Here is a 17465-nt window from a genome sequence, read left to right on the forward strand (position 1 = left end):
GGTCTTCTGGCCGAAAGCAAGATTTCCATCACGTCATCCGGAAGATCCCAATCCTTGTATCTCGACCTCTCAGAAACCATGCATGAAGGTTGAGTGTCTTGACCTCTGAGTGGAGAACCCGACCTTCCTCTTGCGAGAGAAGATCCTCTCTTTGCGGAAGACGTATTGGAGGGCAGATGGACATGTCCAGAAGGTCCGGGTACCACGTCCTCCTGGCCCAATCCGGAGCAATTAGGATCATGGTTTTCCTGAACTTTCTCAACCTCCCGATTACTTGAGGAATCATGGGGACTGGGGGAAACGCGTACAGCAGTGGAAAAATTCTACTCCACTACGAATACGTCTCCCAGAGCTCCTCTTTGAGGAAATTCCCTTGAGCAGTACTGATCGCACTTCCGGTTGATCAGGGTGGCGAACAGATCCACTTGAGGGGTTCCCCAAAGGGCGAAGATCTCCAGAAGGACTTCCTGAGCTATCTCCCACTCGTGAGAGACCGTGCTCTGCCTGCTCAAAGCGCCTGCCGCTGTGTTCTTCTCTCCGGCTAGGTGAATTGCCGATAGAGAGATTCCTTCTCGTATTGCCCAGAACCATAGCTGCATTGCCTCTCTGCACAGTGGTAGTGACCCTACTCCTCCTCTTTTGTTGAGGTAGTACATGGCCACCGTGTTGTCCGTCATTATCAGGACATTCTTTCCTTGTACAGAGGGCAGAAAGGCCTTCAGAGCTAGTCTGATTGTCCTCAGCTCCAAAAGGTTGATGTGTAGTTTGGACTCCGATGGAGACCAACGACCGCCGATTGTCAGATCGTTGGTGTGTGCTCCCCACCCCGTGAGTGAGGCGTCCGTCACTACTGTTATCTCCGGCCATGGTTGCCAAAAAGACTCTCCCTTGAGAATGTTGTTGTTGCAAGCCCACCATAGAAGAACCTGAGCAACTGAGCTCGGGACTTGCAGAAGATCCGACATATTCCTTGAGAACTGGGACCACTGAGTTCTGAGTGCCCATTGAAGGGATCTCATTCTCAACCTGGCCTCTGGTACTAGGAAAATGCAGGATGCCATGAGGTCAAGCAACCTGAGAAAATCGAAGGCCGGTAGACGTTGGGCATTCTGGAATTTTGTTACCATCTGCTGGATGTGGAGAGCTCTCACCTCTTGAGGCGAGGCTTTTCCCGAGGAAGTGTCCAAGACTGCTCCGATAAACTGGAGCTTCTGGGATGGTATCATGTGGGAGTTCTTGAAATTGAGGGAGAAGCCCAATTTGTGGAGGAAGTGGCAGGTGATCGAAAGATGTTCCTGAGCTTGTTCTGGAGAACTTGCTCTGATCAACCAATCGTCCAGGTAGGGGTAGATGTGAATGCCCCCTCTCCTGAGACTTGCTTCCCCAACCGCCAACAGTTTGGTGGAAACCCTCGGGGCGGAGGTCAACCCGAATGGCAGAACTCGAAATTGATAATGAGAATTGCCAATCGCGAACTTCAGGTACTTTCTGTGCTTTGGATGAATTGGCACATGAAAGTAAGCATCCTGAAGGTCCAATGATAAAAACCAATCTTGGAGTTGGAGAGCCTGAAGGATCTGAGAAAGAGTCACCATCTTGAACTTGTCCTTCCTGAGGAACTTGTTCAAGTTTCTTTCTCAAGTCCAAGATGGGTCTCAGTCCTCCGTCCTTTTTTGGGATGAGAAAATATGGGGAGTACCAACCCCTGTTCCTCTCCGCTACAGGTACCAGTTCTATGGCACCTTTCTCTAGCAGGGTTAAAATTTCCTGCAACAGGAGCGGATCCGGCATTTTGGCGGAGCTGGCTCCCGGTGGATGATTCTGAGGCCTTTTTTGGAAGGGGAGGCAGTAACCTTGGGCTACTGTTTCCAGTGCCCAAGCATCTGAGGTAATGCCCCGCCATTCCTTCAGATGCTGAGAGATCCTGCCTCCCACTGGTGTTTTGTGCAACAAGGTCTCAGAGGGATTTGGAGGCGGCTGCAGGAGTGGCTGAGGGTACAGATGCCGCTCCTGAGGCTGATTTTGCACCTCATCCTCGTGCTCCACGAGGGAAGTTTCTTTTGCCCCTTTGAGAAGCCTGTCCTCTTCCTCTACCAAAAGAGGAGTAGTATCGAAAAGAACGACCCCTCCAGGAAGATGAGCCGGAATAGGGTTTTAGAGGCTGGCGCAAAGAGGCGCTAAGTGATTTAGCTGCCGCTTTCGAGGTCTGAAGTTTTTCTAGGCTTTCATCAGCCTTTCTGCCAAAGAGCCTCGAGCCATCAAAGGGCATGTTGAGGAGTCTAGTTTGCACGTCTGGTGCAAACCCCCGACTTCCGCGTAGCACAACGCTTGCGGCCATGGACCTGCTGATACTATCAGCAGTATCCAGTCCAGACTGGAGACATTCCCCCATTGCCTCCTTCCCATCTTTAACTATATTCAAGAAGCCTTCCCTTTCCTCGCCTTCCGGAATATGATCAGTCGCTGCCGAAATACAGTCTCACAGGGTATGGGTAAACCTGGCTAGGGTACAGGTGACATTTGCCGACTTAAGTGCCATACTGCCGGACGCGAAAACTTTATGTGCCCAGGCATCAACTTTTTTATCCTCTCTATCTGGAGGGATAGTTGGATAAGCAGTTTGTTTTGAAGTGGATGCTGCCTGAATGACTAAACTCTCTGGAGTCGGATGTTTATTCAAATATTCCGGATCCATTCCAGCTGGTCTATATTTTTTTGGAAAAGTGCTATCTGCAGCAGCAATACTCTCTGGTTTCTCTCAGTTCTTCTCCACAGTCCTTTGAAGGGCCTTGTGGAAAGGGAGAACAGGATCTTTCTGAGGTCCCTTGATGATTATATCCGTCATGTCATCTTGTTAAAAAATGGATGAAGTATTACGCCAACCCATATGACAATGCATTACTTACCGTAAAAGCATTTCTGATGGTTGTATCTGCTTAGATTCACATGCTGTGCATAGTCCGACATCCAGTGGTCACTGCAGAGTATTGCATTTTGTTTTTCGTAGGGGACTTAGGGGACGTCGACAAGGCGTGTCTGTAACACTATCCCTATAGTGACGTGCGGTGTACCCACAATCCCTAATTCTGGGGATGTGTCAATTCCACTGGCAGAATGTAGAGCATCACTCAGGTCTCTCATTCTAGATTCCTGATCAATAAGTTCCTCAGGAACTTGTCTTGTACCATAAGAAACTCCAAAAGGAGTAACTTTGTCCTCTTCTGAAGCAGATTCTTCATAAATTGCTGACATAGACTTGAAAAAGTCTGATCTGGGCAATGGAGTGAATCTCCTTTCTTCCTCTAATATCTGCGTCGAAGGAATTGATAAATCCTTCGAAATTGACGAAGGGATCTTCGAAGATGACTTCGATACTGGCATCGAGGATGTTTTTGGTTTTGGAGTTGAAATCATTGACGCCGAGGGCGTCAACGAGGTCGAAGTCTTCGATGACTTGTGTTTTTTGCATGGCACTGGAGAAGTGCTCGACTCTCGAAGAGTCTTCGACGGATTTACTTCGACTGGAGTTCTTTTAGATTCCTCGATGCTACTGGTCTTTGCCATGGTAGTCTTGGACTTCCCTTTGTCGTCCAATGGAGCGACTTTAGGGGTATGGCTTTTTCGAGGGTCTTTCCAGGGGGTCGGTCCGCGTTCTCGAAAACCTCCATCTTTTTGCAGAATTCTTCCCACTTACTGGGAGAATCCGATTTAGTCGGACATCGAATTTCTTCGGTCGACTCTGAAGAAGATGATGATGATGAGGGAGATCTATGTCTCCTCTTCATTTCTTTAGATGATGACGAAGAGTGTCTCGATCTACTCCTAGATCGAGATCTCTTCGAGTGCCTATGGCGATCCGATTCCTTCGAATCAGTCGCTTTCTTATGTCTTTTTGACATAGCCTTCTTAGAGGCTTCCCTCCCCACCGACAGTTCACCTCCCCTCTCAAGAAGAGCTTTCTCAGTCATGGATTGACAGGACCCGCAGTCGTTGGTTCGGTGACTGGAACCGAGACACCAGAGACAAATCCGGTGGGGATCGGTGATCGCCATTTTAGACCCACAATCTACACACTTCTTGAGCCCCGTCTTAGGTGTCGAAGGAGTTGAAGATGACGACATTTTCTTCACAGAAAATAGAAGCGCGCCGTTCTCGGGTGTGATGCTGATATATCTAGGGCCCTGTTAGCCAGGGGCACACTGGGGTTGCGATTTACCAGTATGTGAGCGTGTCAGGCATCTGTGCGGCAAGCTTTTCAGCTCTGTGCAGTTTCGTTCTGCAACATATCCACTTTCCAAACATTGGCAAGAAAAACATCAAATGGACCACAAAGATGACATCCGATTTTGTGTCGTGTAGAATCCGAGGTGGAGACCATGAATTCCAACTAGGCCAGGCAGAAGGCTTGCTTGATCTGCAAATATAAACAGTCTCCCATGGTCTTAAACAATTGCCAATTTTTTATCTTGAATGCCGCTAATTCCTTTCTCTAGTTGTCAATTACATCTTGTTTGACATAAAGGCCTTATTTGCTCAACTGGCCAATAAAAGAATGTCACAATTTATCAAAATGGCCACATGCGCAAAGTTGCTTTTGGTTATTCTCTAATCATCTTATCCTTTTTGGGGTCCCTTGGGTGTAGCCTCCTAGCAAGGAACATGCAGCAGGCGTAACGACTATGCTCCTATTCCACTAACATAGGTCCAGCGCAGGTGAAAATCTAGTTAACACCCACCAGCTATGCTTCCTCTCATAGCAGCTGCCGATTCCAAAATGGTTCCTCAAGGGCCTGTGTCTGAACTGGATCCCTGCAATGATGGATGTTGATGGCTGAGGCCACAGCATTTATCTCTTCAGATTTGGGGTGAACTGTTATTTGCAGTCCAATCCGCAGTTCTCTAGCGTGAATTTATAGGCTCTCAAATGCAGCAGTTGTTTGCCCAGGACCGTGGTTTAGAAGCATGCGCACCCACAAACCTAGGAACCAGGAAGCATTTTAAAGTATTTCTCTGAGACATTATCCAAAACCTGTGCCCAGGCCAAATGTTGAGAAGACACCATGGGGGATGCACCATATACCACCTTCAGGGTATACATCACCTAGCGGGTATTCTCCCCCAGGGTCTCGTCTCCACATGGAACTGTCACATAAGGCTCAAAAGAATGGTTATGGATTCATCCCAACCATTTGATGCCTTACTGCCCAAATACTGGCGAGGTGTGAATAGGGCTTTATGTGAGGGACTGAAACCATATACTATTAGAAAAGCTTCCGCAGCAGATATTTGTTCTCTACATGAACTAGTACAAGACAGGTTTTGTAACTTTAATTCAGTAAAAACAGAATTGGCTAGATCTGTATGCTGCTTCGTACCACAATATTCCCTTTCAGCAGAATATTGATTCATATTTAGTTTCACCCAGCACCCAATTTATATGATTCTAAAATACCATCTATGAGAGGACATTGGAGATAGCAATGTATTTGAGCATGGCATCTTATGGGTTGAAATAACCCTCCATTTCTGGCAGTCCAGTGTATGCCGTTGCAACTTTTTCTGCTTCATACCATACTTTTGCTAAACCTTACCTTTTAGTTCAGATGTGGTTATAAGTGGGAACAGGCAGCCGTAGGATGTTAGTCCATCGCCTTAGTGCCGAATGGGCTATTACAGGGTGATCACACGAGAAAGTGCTACACACTTTCTTCATGTGCACCTTTGAAGCTGCATGTAAATCTTGCATTTAAAATGTGGGCAATTTACCTTTCAGCTGTTGGTGTCTCGGACTGTTCGGAGTAAAGCATACATGCATCTACAATATGGTTGACTGATTGTGTTATGCATTGAGCCTGGAGTTGGTTTCAACACCTCTTAAGCAATTCAGAGTTGCAAAACAGCACTTGCAGTATGAGCTAGAGAAAAACACTCCGACATTAATACCTTCCACGCTGATCCTTTTGTTCAGTATAAGACCTGTCATTCTGGGAAAGTTAATAACACACCCTTACATTTACAGACCTGCTAAAACAGTTAACCAGCCATCCGGTTTCTTTTTGGCAGACAACCCAGTAGCTCCAACTCACCGGCAAACTGCACAGCATTGTGCGAGAGAGGCAGATGCAAAGTACGAAAGAATCATAAGAGCAGAAAATATATACATCACTTTATTTTTAAATGGGAGCTTACGTTGCGCCACAAAAGCAGCATACAGCATCTCTAAATAAATACAGAGGATTAAGAATACTTTTCCTAGAGAGCACTGCCTCCAAGTTCTTCCTACTGTTGGAGAATTCCGTCCTCCAGGATACTGAGTGTAGAGGATCCCTTATGAAGCACAAAGCTATAGCATACTTCTAGATTAACTACAGACCACAAATCATGTCCTGTTACATAAGAAAAATATTTCTTTCTTCATAAAGAAGCTTTATTGTTCAATACTAATTAGGCACAATACCTTAATGTTCTACCTGATTCACACATAATATTGTCTGAAAGATTCCTTTTTCAATTCTTAGAAACAGAAACAAACATCTCTCTTGCTGAGGGGAGATAATCCTACAATTTGCTTTTTTACTCCAGAATATTATCAATGTGTTAACAGTGCTAAGTGGGTCACGTGCCTGCTCAGTAAAAACTGCACCCGCAGAACACACAAGTCTCTCCCACAGCCATGAGCATTTAATACAAAGTCAAAACTCAAATGAACAAAACCACAGTATGAGGTCATGTCCTACCAAAAAATGGTAGCATTGCCCTACACTTTTCCCAATTTACCTGGTTTAAAGCCAAAGTCAATTTATAAAATGTGTGAGCGCTGTTGCAGTACACCAGATCTTGAACAGTGATGGACTTGAGTCATCATCAGAAAATAATGCGCATGGGCAATTCTGGAAGAAAGATTCACCAAAAGGTAAATCTTTCATCCTTCGTCCATCTTCTTCTCACCTCAGCACTACTTCATAAAATAGGCTATAATTCTTCCATTTTAGCGTGGCCATATCAAGATGGTGCTTCAAATATGCTCATGCATGCTGGAGTAACAGGCTACAGTGAAAGCTTACAAAATGGGGCAAAGCTGGAAATTATGAATACAACATAGGTGCAGGCTTTTTGCAAGCAATCCTGTAGACAGAAGACCATGAGATCAGCAAATGCACACAGGGGAGATTCTCAACTGGGTGCTATGAATTGGAAACGACAGAAGAAATATGGAAAAGCGCTAATGATTGCGCCCATATTTTTCCAAAAAATTATATCTAACTGTTGATTGAAAGAAAAATGGCTATATGAAAGTAGGATGAGAGTGTGCCGACTTCCTTGGCCCAATATACGGTAATACCTAAAGAGTGTCAAAATCAGGTTTCCTGTAAAAATGCACATTTCCTATCCAAGTCACCTACGGGCATATCTATCGCAACACTTGCAAAAATGTACCTAAAGGAAAGAGATATTTTCTGCTCTGGCCAGGAACTTCGTTCTTTCTTTCCTGCCCTCGGTTTATTATTTGCAGAAAAAGAAGAGCATTCGGCTACAGATAGGCAAAGCTAGAGCTACACAGGAAGGATGTTATTAGATCCACATGTGATCACCTCCTACATGCTTCAAAACTATTGTTCAGGACACTGCTTTCTTTCCTGAGCAGTGACTGCGTTTGACTGGTCATCTCCAAACGAGAAACCTCCACAAAGCAAAGAGCGACAAGCGAGTCAAATCTGTGTTGCTGCATACACTTGCCCACCCAGCTGAATTATCCCCCTCACTCCCAATCACCCTGTATAGACAGAAAAGTGGATGCCAAGTCTGCCATGCCATTCAGCCGGATCAACCCCCAAAGCACGCATTAAGCAGTGCTTAGTGGAGCATGAATGCAGTGATACTATAAGTCACAAAGGCATGGCAGAGTAACCGATTTGCTGTCACGCAGCGCAAGCTGTGCAAAAATGGGCATCTTATCTGAAAGAAGCTGAACTTTCAGTGACGATGTTACAGGTCAGAATGGGAATTGAATGACAAAACGCCTATTGACTGACCAACCCATAACTAATACCCAAGAAAAAAGAAAAGAAAAAGATCATAACAAACATGAATGAAACTCGGAAAATGACTCCACGGAAACTCTTGTTTTTTGGTGCTAGCACAGAACACTGCTGCCACGGCATTGGTGGGAGTGAATTAACACTGCATATGGGTTGTCCATCTGTCAGTCCCTGTGCAAGCATGCATTTTTGCATATAAACTTCTTCCTTGTCCGTGGGATCTCTTCAGAGACCAAGTGACTTCTGCACAATCTGACTGGCAATTTTGTTGAACTGCTCCCGGTCGTCTCTCCACATTTTAGACGCATCCACGTTGGCGCCACTTTCATCGTTGGGCTCTGAGTTGAGAAACAAAGAGGTTGGGTTAATAGGAGCATGAAGCTGGCTATGATTTCAGGTCACAGGCTGCTCCCCATGAATTAGTTAAATGAATATACACAGGGAGGTAGGAGCGTTCCTCTTGCAGTACTGGGTTACCTACGCCTGCCCTCATTACCCTATGAATAAGACCATGTTTTCAAATGAAAGAATACAATTCAGCATACTGTCGGACAGATGCATTCTGAAAACAAAAACTGTTATTGAATAAAGGAATTCACAAACATGAGGCAAATAGGTAATCAAAATTAAGGTCAAATAAGACTACCTTCAAATTATTTCCCTGGTCAAACGAGGGAGCCTGGTAAATGAGTGGCATGGCATTTGTAGAAAGGGCATTTATGTAATCTGTATTAGAAGACCTGAATTAGAATATTCCATAATCTGTACATGTTCTTTCATCCATTGGGATACTAAAACAAACCAGTAAGAATATGTTAAACCAATTTGTTCCAATTCATTTTTAAAATACGCTTACTATGACGCTATTAGCAGGCTCTCTAGTTTGAATAACCGATGGTATTGAGCGTGGATGGAAGTATCAGAGAAATAATCTGAATGGTTTTCTTATCAAACTAGGCTTCAGGAGAATAGACTAGTCTTCCTGGTCACCCATCTGCAGCACTACCAACTGAATACAATGAACTCTAATATATATCCTAAGCGCCACAATGGAACGGGATGAATTCTCCTTATATCCCTCCCTCCCACCCCGTCAAATCCGAAGTTTAAATGAGTTTACTTTTTATTTCACAGCATTGTACACAAAAGCGCAGGTACAACCTCATGAGATGCTGCTATACACGAGGATTCCATACACATATAATAAAGCTAAGAAATGAGACAGAGCACGCAATATAAAAATGTACACTCGCTACATACTTTGCAGTACTGTAACTCACAGGTGTTATAACCACAAATCACTGCTGCTCACTTTATCAAGCTAGGGTGGACAAAGCGATTAGGGAACCCGCCAGGAATGGAGCCTCAGACTTCCACATACATGCCGGCAGTTATCTATCCACTGCATGAGCGAGCCTGGTGAATGGTGACCTGTAAAGAAGGTAGATGGCACCCGGAAGAGGTCTTGCACACTCTGGGCCCTCCATGACTACGTCCTTTGCTGTTCTGATTAGAGGCTGTGATGCTCACATTCAAGTGATGTGCATTTATGACAGGGGGCCGAATGTTGTTGAGTTCAAGATTTGGTGCTGCTCCCAAAGGGGACACACTTGATGTTCGAGGAAAATGATTTTTGCATTCATTACTATTTTATAATGCAGTGGACATTGGATACAGCATGTATGCCATGAGGAAATGTATTTTTTTTTTTTTATCCTGGTAGCTCTGACGCCTTCACACCATGCCCATGCGTAATCAAGCGATTTGGTCATTGATGCTCTATAGATTACTGGCCGTTAATACAATTGCCTCTGCTTTAAATATTGTAGCTTTAGTATCTGTGTTCTATTGAAGTTTACAGATCTTTACCCGTTCTTTTTTGTTAAAGGATTACTGTTGACAAATGGCTATCTGCTGTGAAGTTTCCTACATCATGTCTAGTAATCGCCAAGTTGCAAGATGTGTCTGATGTTTTCGCTTGTTTTATGGAACCATCATTACTTTGTGAGGTTCCTTGAGGTTCCTTCAGATTCAAGGCTCTCACACTGTACACTAATGGTTGTGAAAACTCTTCCCTTAAATTGCAGAAGTTACATTTCATGAAAAGCATTGCTGCCGCTGCGAGCAACGGATGTATAGCTGTGAAACAGTTCTTGCAAAATTACATTATAATTCCATATTTCCTTCATGACATCTTGTAAATAGTTTGTTCATAAAGCTGTGTTATTTTTATGTGAAGGAAAAAAAAAAGATTCTGGTAAGTTTGTATGTTTGTTTTGTGTGGGAATTTGTACCACAACGTTATTGGAAAAATACCATTATTAAATAAAGTACTCATTACTCACACAGTCCTAGACCTCATGCCTCCATACCTAGGATGTCTACAGCATGTTACGAGGACATTTTTTGCAGCTGCTTGAGCAATGTTTTAAAGCAGAGCTCATCAAAGTCCCATGTGCATACGCAGCTTGTCCTCAGCATGCCCCATCCTCCTTTAGAGCCCACTTGTAAGTCCCTCCCCAGTCATTTTTCCCTCTGCCAAAGCACTGAATGGTACCTTAAGGGTACATGACAGATGGGGTAGCAAGGCTGGTCATTTGGAGCAAGAGGGTTTAGTATAAGAAAAGTCACTGCAATAAAGTATACTTAATCCTATGTCCAGGACACTTTTGTTGAGGCTCATAGAATGGGTATCAATCCCTGCAAAAAGGAAGGTGGCAGCACCTCAGACACGTTTTCTAACAATGTCTAGGTGAACTACACATCAGTTCTTGAACTTGCATCCAATGAGTAGTGTTTAAAGAGTACAGGTGATGTCATACATGTGCAATCTTGCACATGACCTCCAAAGGCACGTGATACTGGAACACCTCAGATGCGGTCTTAGCCTTGAGAGCACACAGTAATGTTTCAGAGAGCTGCGAGGCTGCTCACTGAGTAGCAGCCCAGAATGCTTGTCACCACCAACCAAATAATGGACACCTTAACGCTTTCCCCTGGGAGTAACCCTTTTGAGTCAGAATGTGCTAGTCCTACACACGTGCTGCAGATACAAATGAACAGATTTTTTCACAACCAATCTATGGAGTAAAGAAGAGGCTGTGCAACAAAAGCCTGGAAGGAGAGACAAGTTGCCAACATAATGTCGTCACCCTCATTCAAATGAGGTGATGCTGACAAGACTTTCCGGCCAATGGAACGGTGGGTGTATCCCGAGCACTACCATGTCCCAATGGAACATTGGGTACTGTTGTCCATCTGGAAGAACCTGCAGCTCATGTACTCTGCCCTGAAGTAACAGCAGCAAAAAGAGTTTTGCAAATCCCCAGCTAGATATTATGAGCAGTCATAGGTTTGAACAACTTGTATTAAAATGAAAAGCATATAACTTGCATTACCACTAGGGTGGGGCCTCCAAACAGTTAGGAACAAATGCTAAAGGTCTCCAAAATCCTTCTTAACTGGTTGATTTATCAATGCAAATCATTTGCCAGAGGTCCAGTAAGCCCCAATTGCTGACAAAGCATGCTTGCAGTCCTTTAGCTAAATGTTTACTTTAGCCAAGTGAGAATCAAAAGATAGCATGCATTATCCAGTGAACAATTCCATGAATCAACAGTCCCAACAGCACTAATGGGTTAAAATGCAACCCCTGGCTCTTGTACTAGTGTCTCACAGAGCCCTTCCTTGCCACCTGGATAATTTCCACATTCGTCTTGGACATACCTAGAGGACCCATGGCTGGTTCATCAGGAACCAAGCAGCTAAGCTGAGATATTGTGGGGAGGTGTGATATAGACGCCCTTTCTATAGAGGAAGGTGATACTCCCTGTCCAGGAGCAGTTTTATCCTCGTTGTGGATAATATCAACATACCAATAATCAGAAGCGGTTGGGCAACATCAAAGCAGCCAGAATCATGGACAACCCCGATGACTCCTGAATATGTACAGCACTTCCGAAATTAAGGAGAAAGGGGTTGCATCATAGATCATCCGAAGGAAGCAGGAAGAACCACTGAGCAACTGAAATTGAGCTCCATCCACGATGCAGAACAGATACAACTCTGGATACCTATAATGGCTGAAAAAGCAGGACGACAACTTGGCTACATAGGTGCCCTGGCGTGATATAAAACTGCTCTTATGTTGATCACTCTTGGCAGATGGGAGATGGCCCCTTCACACAGATCTAACGCAAGTAGGCAGCAATTTAGAAATTGAAAATCCCCACCTGCTTGTTCACATAAATATAGTAGTTGCGAGGTCTGCTCGGGTCAAGCACCTACTTGTTTCTGATGAGGGAGAAGACATCCTTTTAAGCAAAGAGAAATGCTCTTCAGCTCAAAGATTTCTGCTGTCTGTCCTCTGATAACCACAAGCCGTGAACTTTGTACAAGCCCAAAGTTGGCCACTATCCAAGGGCGAGAAAAAACATCGTCAGGGGACGGAGTTGATTTGGGGGAAAAGAATGCAACTCCTCTATACAGGACACTTGTACAGTGCATCCAGCACTCCAGATCCACAAGAATCTCCTGAAGAATCACGAGAGATACACTGAGAATCTCCCCCCTGGCACCAACGGAATGCCAATCCCCACCCTCAAGTGTCTCACCCAAAGCCTGGTATTCAGAACCACCTGAATACACAATACTATGAGACTGATAGCTTAACCAGTTCAGCACACTAACTCGGCAGGTGTTGATCCAGTGCAGGATTTGGTTAAGGGTGACAATTCTTTCTTTTGGAGGGTCCTACTGAAAAAAGCCCCCAATTAAGGCAAATATCTGTTTTGGGACCATTGCCTTTGCTTCTGGAGCACAGGGCTCGGTGCCCTTAATGCAATCTACACCTGCACTTGCACAGTACAATGTTGGAGAACTGCATTTCCAGTACATGAGCCAAGACTCATGCCACAGTGTCCCCCTTCAAAGAGGTCAACTTAAATTCATCCTTCTAAGGTACCACCTTTTCGACTTTGTGAGGGGCTTCTGGAAATTATGTCTCATATAGTTGTTGCGCCTGAAATTTGTCGCCTTAAGAACACTGCGTTCCTCATGGGAACACAGCACCCACAACAGATTCACTTGATAACATGGAAACGTGTGACTAAACAGCCCTGCCACCAGTCCAACCGCCGCATTAGGTCCCATGCCACAGGGAATTCTGACTCTGCATAACACTTAGCCTTTACATCGGGTGCAGGGCGAGCTGGTCTTCCATTTATGACATTTCTTAGGCCGCCCTACTCCCCGATCCTGTCTCCTACACATATAAGACGGAGGACACTTTTACTGGTCACTCCAGCCAGCACACAGACACCCAGCCACTCCTTACATGCGTCAACATTACCCGCAGTCCTGTAGGGTCCACTGCATTACAGTGTATTTGTTCCCATGACTACGGAACGATACACCTCACAACGTATGCGCACATAGGAGCCACTGCACTCCACTACACATGCGCAGACCTCAGCCAGCAACAGCTCCATTCGCGCTTACCGGCGCTCGGAGACGGACACTGCCCGCTGCACTCCTCATGTTCCGAGATTTAGGTAAGAACTGCCCTGCATTTCAGAAGGAAATTTCCTTCTGCTGCCAGAGCCATCAGGCGTCCCCATTCTAACGGCCAAACAACTTTGCTTGATTTACAGCAACACGCTGGCCATGGATTCCATGCCCAGTCGCTCGTGAATGCACACAGAGGCTCACTAGGAAGCGGTCTGTCCGACTTATACTGGCGAACATGGCATTAAGGTACCCGCCCTACATTTGGTCCCTTTGTGCCCCTATCCTCAACTGGGTTTACCTCATATGTGGTTTACCATGCCCACGGTACCCATCTTCATCCAGGCACATATTTCTTTCATTTTCCAGTGCCAAACCTCCAGCATAAACACGGGAGTATCTGAGAGACTGCATCTCTAGTGGTTATTTTTCCACACACCTCCTTTTTAAGCCAGAAGGCGCCCACACTGGGTGCTACCATTGTTAAGGTCAGTGAAGGACCGGAATTATGAATACTAGATATTTCCTTTATTTGTTGTTTTTGTGTATATACTTTCGTGACATCCAGTTCGCAAACTGCACTTAATAGCACATTTTAAACATCCCTTTTAATCTACCTCCCCCTCTACTTCTTGTAGGGGAGACCACGCCTTGGCTCCAGAAGAATGCTGTCAATTTCTCAAAGCCGAAACGTCTGTGGACCTCAGCACCATTTGGTGCCCCATGCTCCACTTTTTTGAACTTTGGACTACGATTAATCTTCCTGAGGTCGACCAACCACAAGGGTCACCCTTTAGCCTGGCTTTGGTAGACCTATCCAAGGTCTCTCACCTAGATAAGCTACAGTACTCACGCTTTCCTGGGTTGTTGAAACTGAATAAGATTGTAATGTACGCATGCGGGATACCAACATTTATTAAGATATATTACATGTTTGTGCTTTCATGCCTGCATTTGTTAAACGTTGCATTGCCTTGCACTAATTTGCCTTCTTGCATTAAGGAATGCTTCTTGTGGACTTCTCCTTTTGTACTTGCACTTTATGCTGTCCACTTTTGTGGTCTACCATTTAATTTGTATACTTTTGCAGAGGGAACAAGCCACGCCACCCTCCGATAAATGAATTATGGTCAAATCTTTATCACAGATAGATTGCTGTTTTTAGAAATCTATAAATAGTAATAAAAATAGTCACAGCAATACAAAAAGCTGAACTACATTACCAAAATTGAGTGCATGTTTGTATTTTGCACGTCGGTACATTACATGGCAAAAAGTAGTGTTTGCCGTTGATGTTTTTTGTCACAATTGATTGAATTTGCATTTAAATAGATTGCAATTACTAACTACCACAGACAGGACGCCTCCCCACACCCCAGTGTTTATCCATTCATAGGCCAAAGTCCTGTGCCTGTAACAGGCCATCCCCTTCCAGATACCCTTGCAACCAGTCCTAAACTGGGACCGTGCGTTACAAGCTTGAGGAAAATCCCACAAGTCTCAGCTGGGTCAGTGTTCAGAGTGAAGTGAGGACTGCTGGGATCCTTCGGTAAGCTTCAGAGCGGCCAGAGGCCACAGGTAGTACTGAGAACTCATGTAATGGATGTGTGGGTAACCTTTTGAAGATAGAGCTGGACAGATCTTGTGAAATTTAAAACCAAATATCGGAGGCATTAACTGAAGACCAAAAACAGCAGCGCTGAAGCCGGCAGGCAGACACCAATATGAAAATCCCACTTTCAGGAATAAACCGTGAGCTACAGAAAAACCTTCCTAGTCCCTTGGAGCAAGGGGAAAAGACATGCAAAAAAGAAGCCAGTGAGCAAGAAAAGAGGGGATATTTGCAGGGCAACCCGGACATTTGCTCGGTTTACCCTTCACTCATAAAAAGAAGTATAATGCAGCTGACCAATGCTCCAGTCCAGTCCCAATACCAAAGTAGGCACATCCCAGGGGTATGAGGGAAAAGGGGCTGAATAAAGAATTAATCAATAAAAACATCAAGGCGCACAGGACTTAATGTCCAAAAAGAAAAGGCGTTCACGTCCCTCAGCTGATGGCAAGAACTATTACAGGGAGGATAAACTACTAGACATGAAAGGTCAGCGAAAAGTCAGACGCACAACCGGTGTTGCCTTGGTAAGAGAACACAGCGCTGTCCTCTGGAACTTGCATACAACCTAGTGTCACAGGTTTTAATCTTGGCAGTGCCTAATCAGACCTCACCCTTCCGAGTTTGATCACATTATGATTTCAAAGGAATTCAACATTAAGAACACCTTTTAACAAACACCAGGTGAACATTGAATCAGTAGTTTGTGGTAAAGAAGTGGTGAACTATTGTTTAATAATATTGTTAAATGCTAACTCCTCGCACACTGTTACCACAATGGGCAAAAGAGTCTGTGGGTCATGTAGCATGCAATAGCCTCGACTGGACAAGGTGCATGCTTTATTTACAGAAGGAACAAGTTACTTACCTGTAACTGTTGTTCTCCAGCATGGGTCTGGCATGGATTCACATGCTCATGAATATTCCCCGTCGTCAGGCCGGGAATCCTCGGTATAGAAAAAATCGGCATCAGTTTCGTTTCTGATCTGTCTTTCTCAGTAGTAACCAATCACTGGTCTCTGGGTCATACTGCCCCCAGCCAATGACTGCCCTCTCTCTAAGCCCCGCCCCTGGCAGCCATCCTCAGATTTGGTAGCACGTGAAGTGGCAGTATGACCAAGTGAAGAGCCGCAGAGGGGTAGGCGGGAGGGTTCGCATGTGAATCCATGCCAGACCCATGCTGGAGAACAACAGTTACAGGTAAGTAACTTGTTCCTTCTCCAGCATGGGGTCTGGCATGGATTCACATGCTCATGAATATAAGAATACATAGCAGTATACACATGCACAACCACGGGAGGTGGCAAAAGGCTCAATATCAAGCAATACAACAACTCAACATTAGGCAACTCTTTCCTCCTCACCAGGCTCACCTTAGGCAAACAGGTTGCGCAACACTGCCTGGCCGACTCTGGACTCCTCCTTGGAATCCCGGTCGACGCAGTAGAATCTGGTGAAGGTGTGCGTCGACCTCCACGTAGCAGCCCTGCAGATGTCGAGCAGGGGCACACCAGACAGGAACGCCGTAGTAGCAGCGATCGCTCAGGTCGAATAGGCCCTCGGACGGCCTGGCAACGGTCGGTTTGCCAACAGGTGACAGTGCATGATGCAGCCGGAGAGCCATCTGGAAATGGAAGTCTTCGAGAGAGCCTTCCCTTGATTCACAGGTCCAAAGTTCACAAACAGCTGTGATGTCCTCTGAAAACTCTTCGTGCGGTCCACGTAGAACTTCAGCGCTCTAGCTACATCCAGCGAGTGCAGAGTCCTCTCAGCCGGCGGCGAAGGCAACGGGAAGAAAACTGGCAACACCAAGGGCTCGTTGAGGTGGAAGTCCGACGGCACCTTGGGCATGAAGGAGGGGTGCGTCCTCAGCACCACCCTTGTGTCGTGAAAAGTCAAGTATGGAGGCTTGCAAGACAGGGCCTGGATCTCTCCCACTCGTCGTGCAGAGGTGATGGCCACGAGGAATGCTGTCTTCCACGACAGAAACTTCAACGGCACTGAATGCATAGGCTCGAATGGGGCCCCCCCATGAGCCTAGTCAGCACCACGTTGAGCTCCCACGCCGGGGCAGGGGCCTTCACCGGCGGGAATGATCGGAACAGTCCTTTCATAAATTCCTTCACCAGTCGATGAGACCACAAGGACGCCCGTCCTGTAGTTCTGGTGTAACGTGAGACGGTAGCCAGATGTACCTTGATGGAAGCGTGAGATAGGCCAGCCTTGGCCAAAGACAATAGGTACGGCAATACTTGAGGGGCCGTAATCCGCAGAGGGTTAATCTTCTGTGCTCGGCACCAGATAGAGAA

General features: G+C 45.5%; 1 protein-coding gene across 2 annotated transcripts in view; it reads right to left on the reverse strand.

Moving 5' to 3' along the window:
* Positions 1-6154: 6154 nt before the first annotated feature.
* UBE2G2 (ubiquitin conjugating enzyme E2 G2) overlaps positions 6155-17465 on the reverse strand; it is a 534674-nt gene continuing 523363 nt past the window's right edge. For both annotated transcript variants that reach the window (XM_069615846.1, XM_069615845.1), the window contains one exon: positions 6155-8377. In XM_069615846.1, coding sequence (XP_069471947.1) covers positions 8265-8377 — 113 coding nt within the window. In that variant the 3' untranslated portion in view covers positions 6155-8264. The remainder of the gene's footprint in view (positions 8378-17465) is intronic.

This window comes from Ambystoma mexicanum, chromosome 9, assembly GCF_040938575.1.
Source record: "Ambystoma mexicanum isolate Mex_15411 chromosome 9, UKY_AmexF1_1, whole genome shotgun sequence".
Taxonomy (NCBI): domain Eukaryota; kingdom Metazoa; phylum Chordata; class Amphibia; order Caudata; family Ambystomatidae; genus Ambystoma; species Ambystoma mexicanum.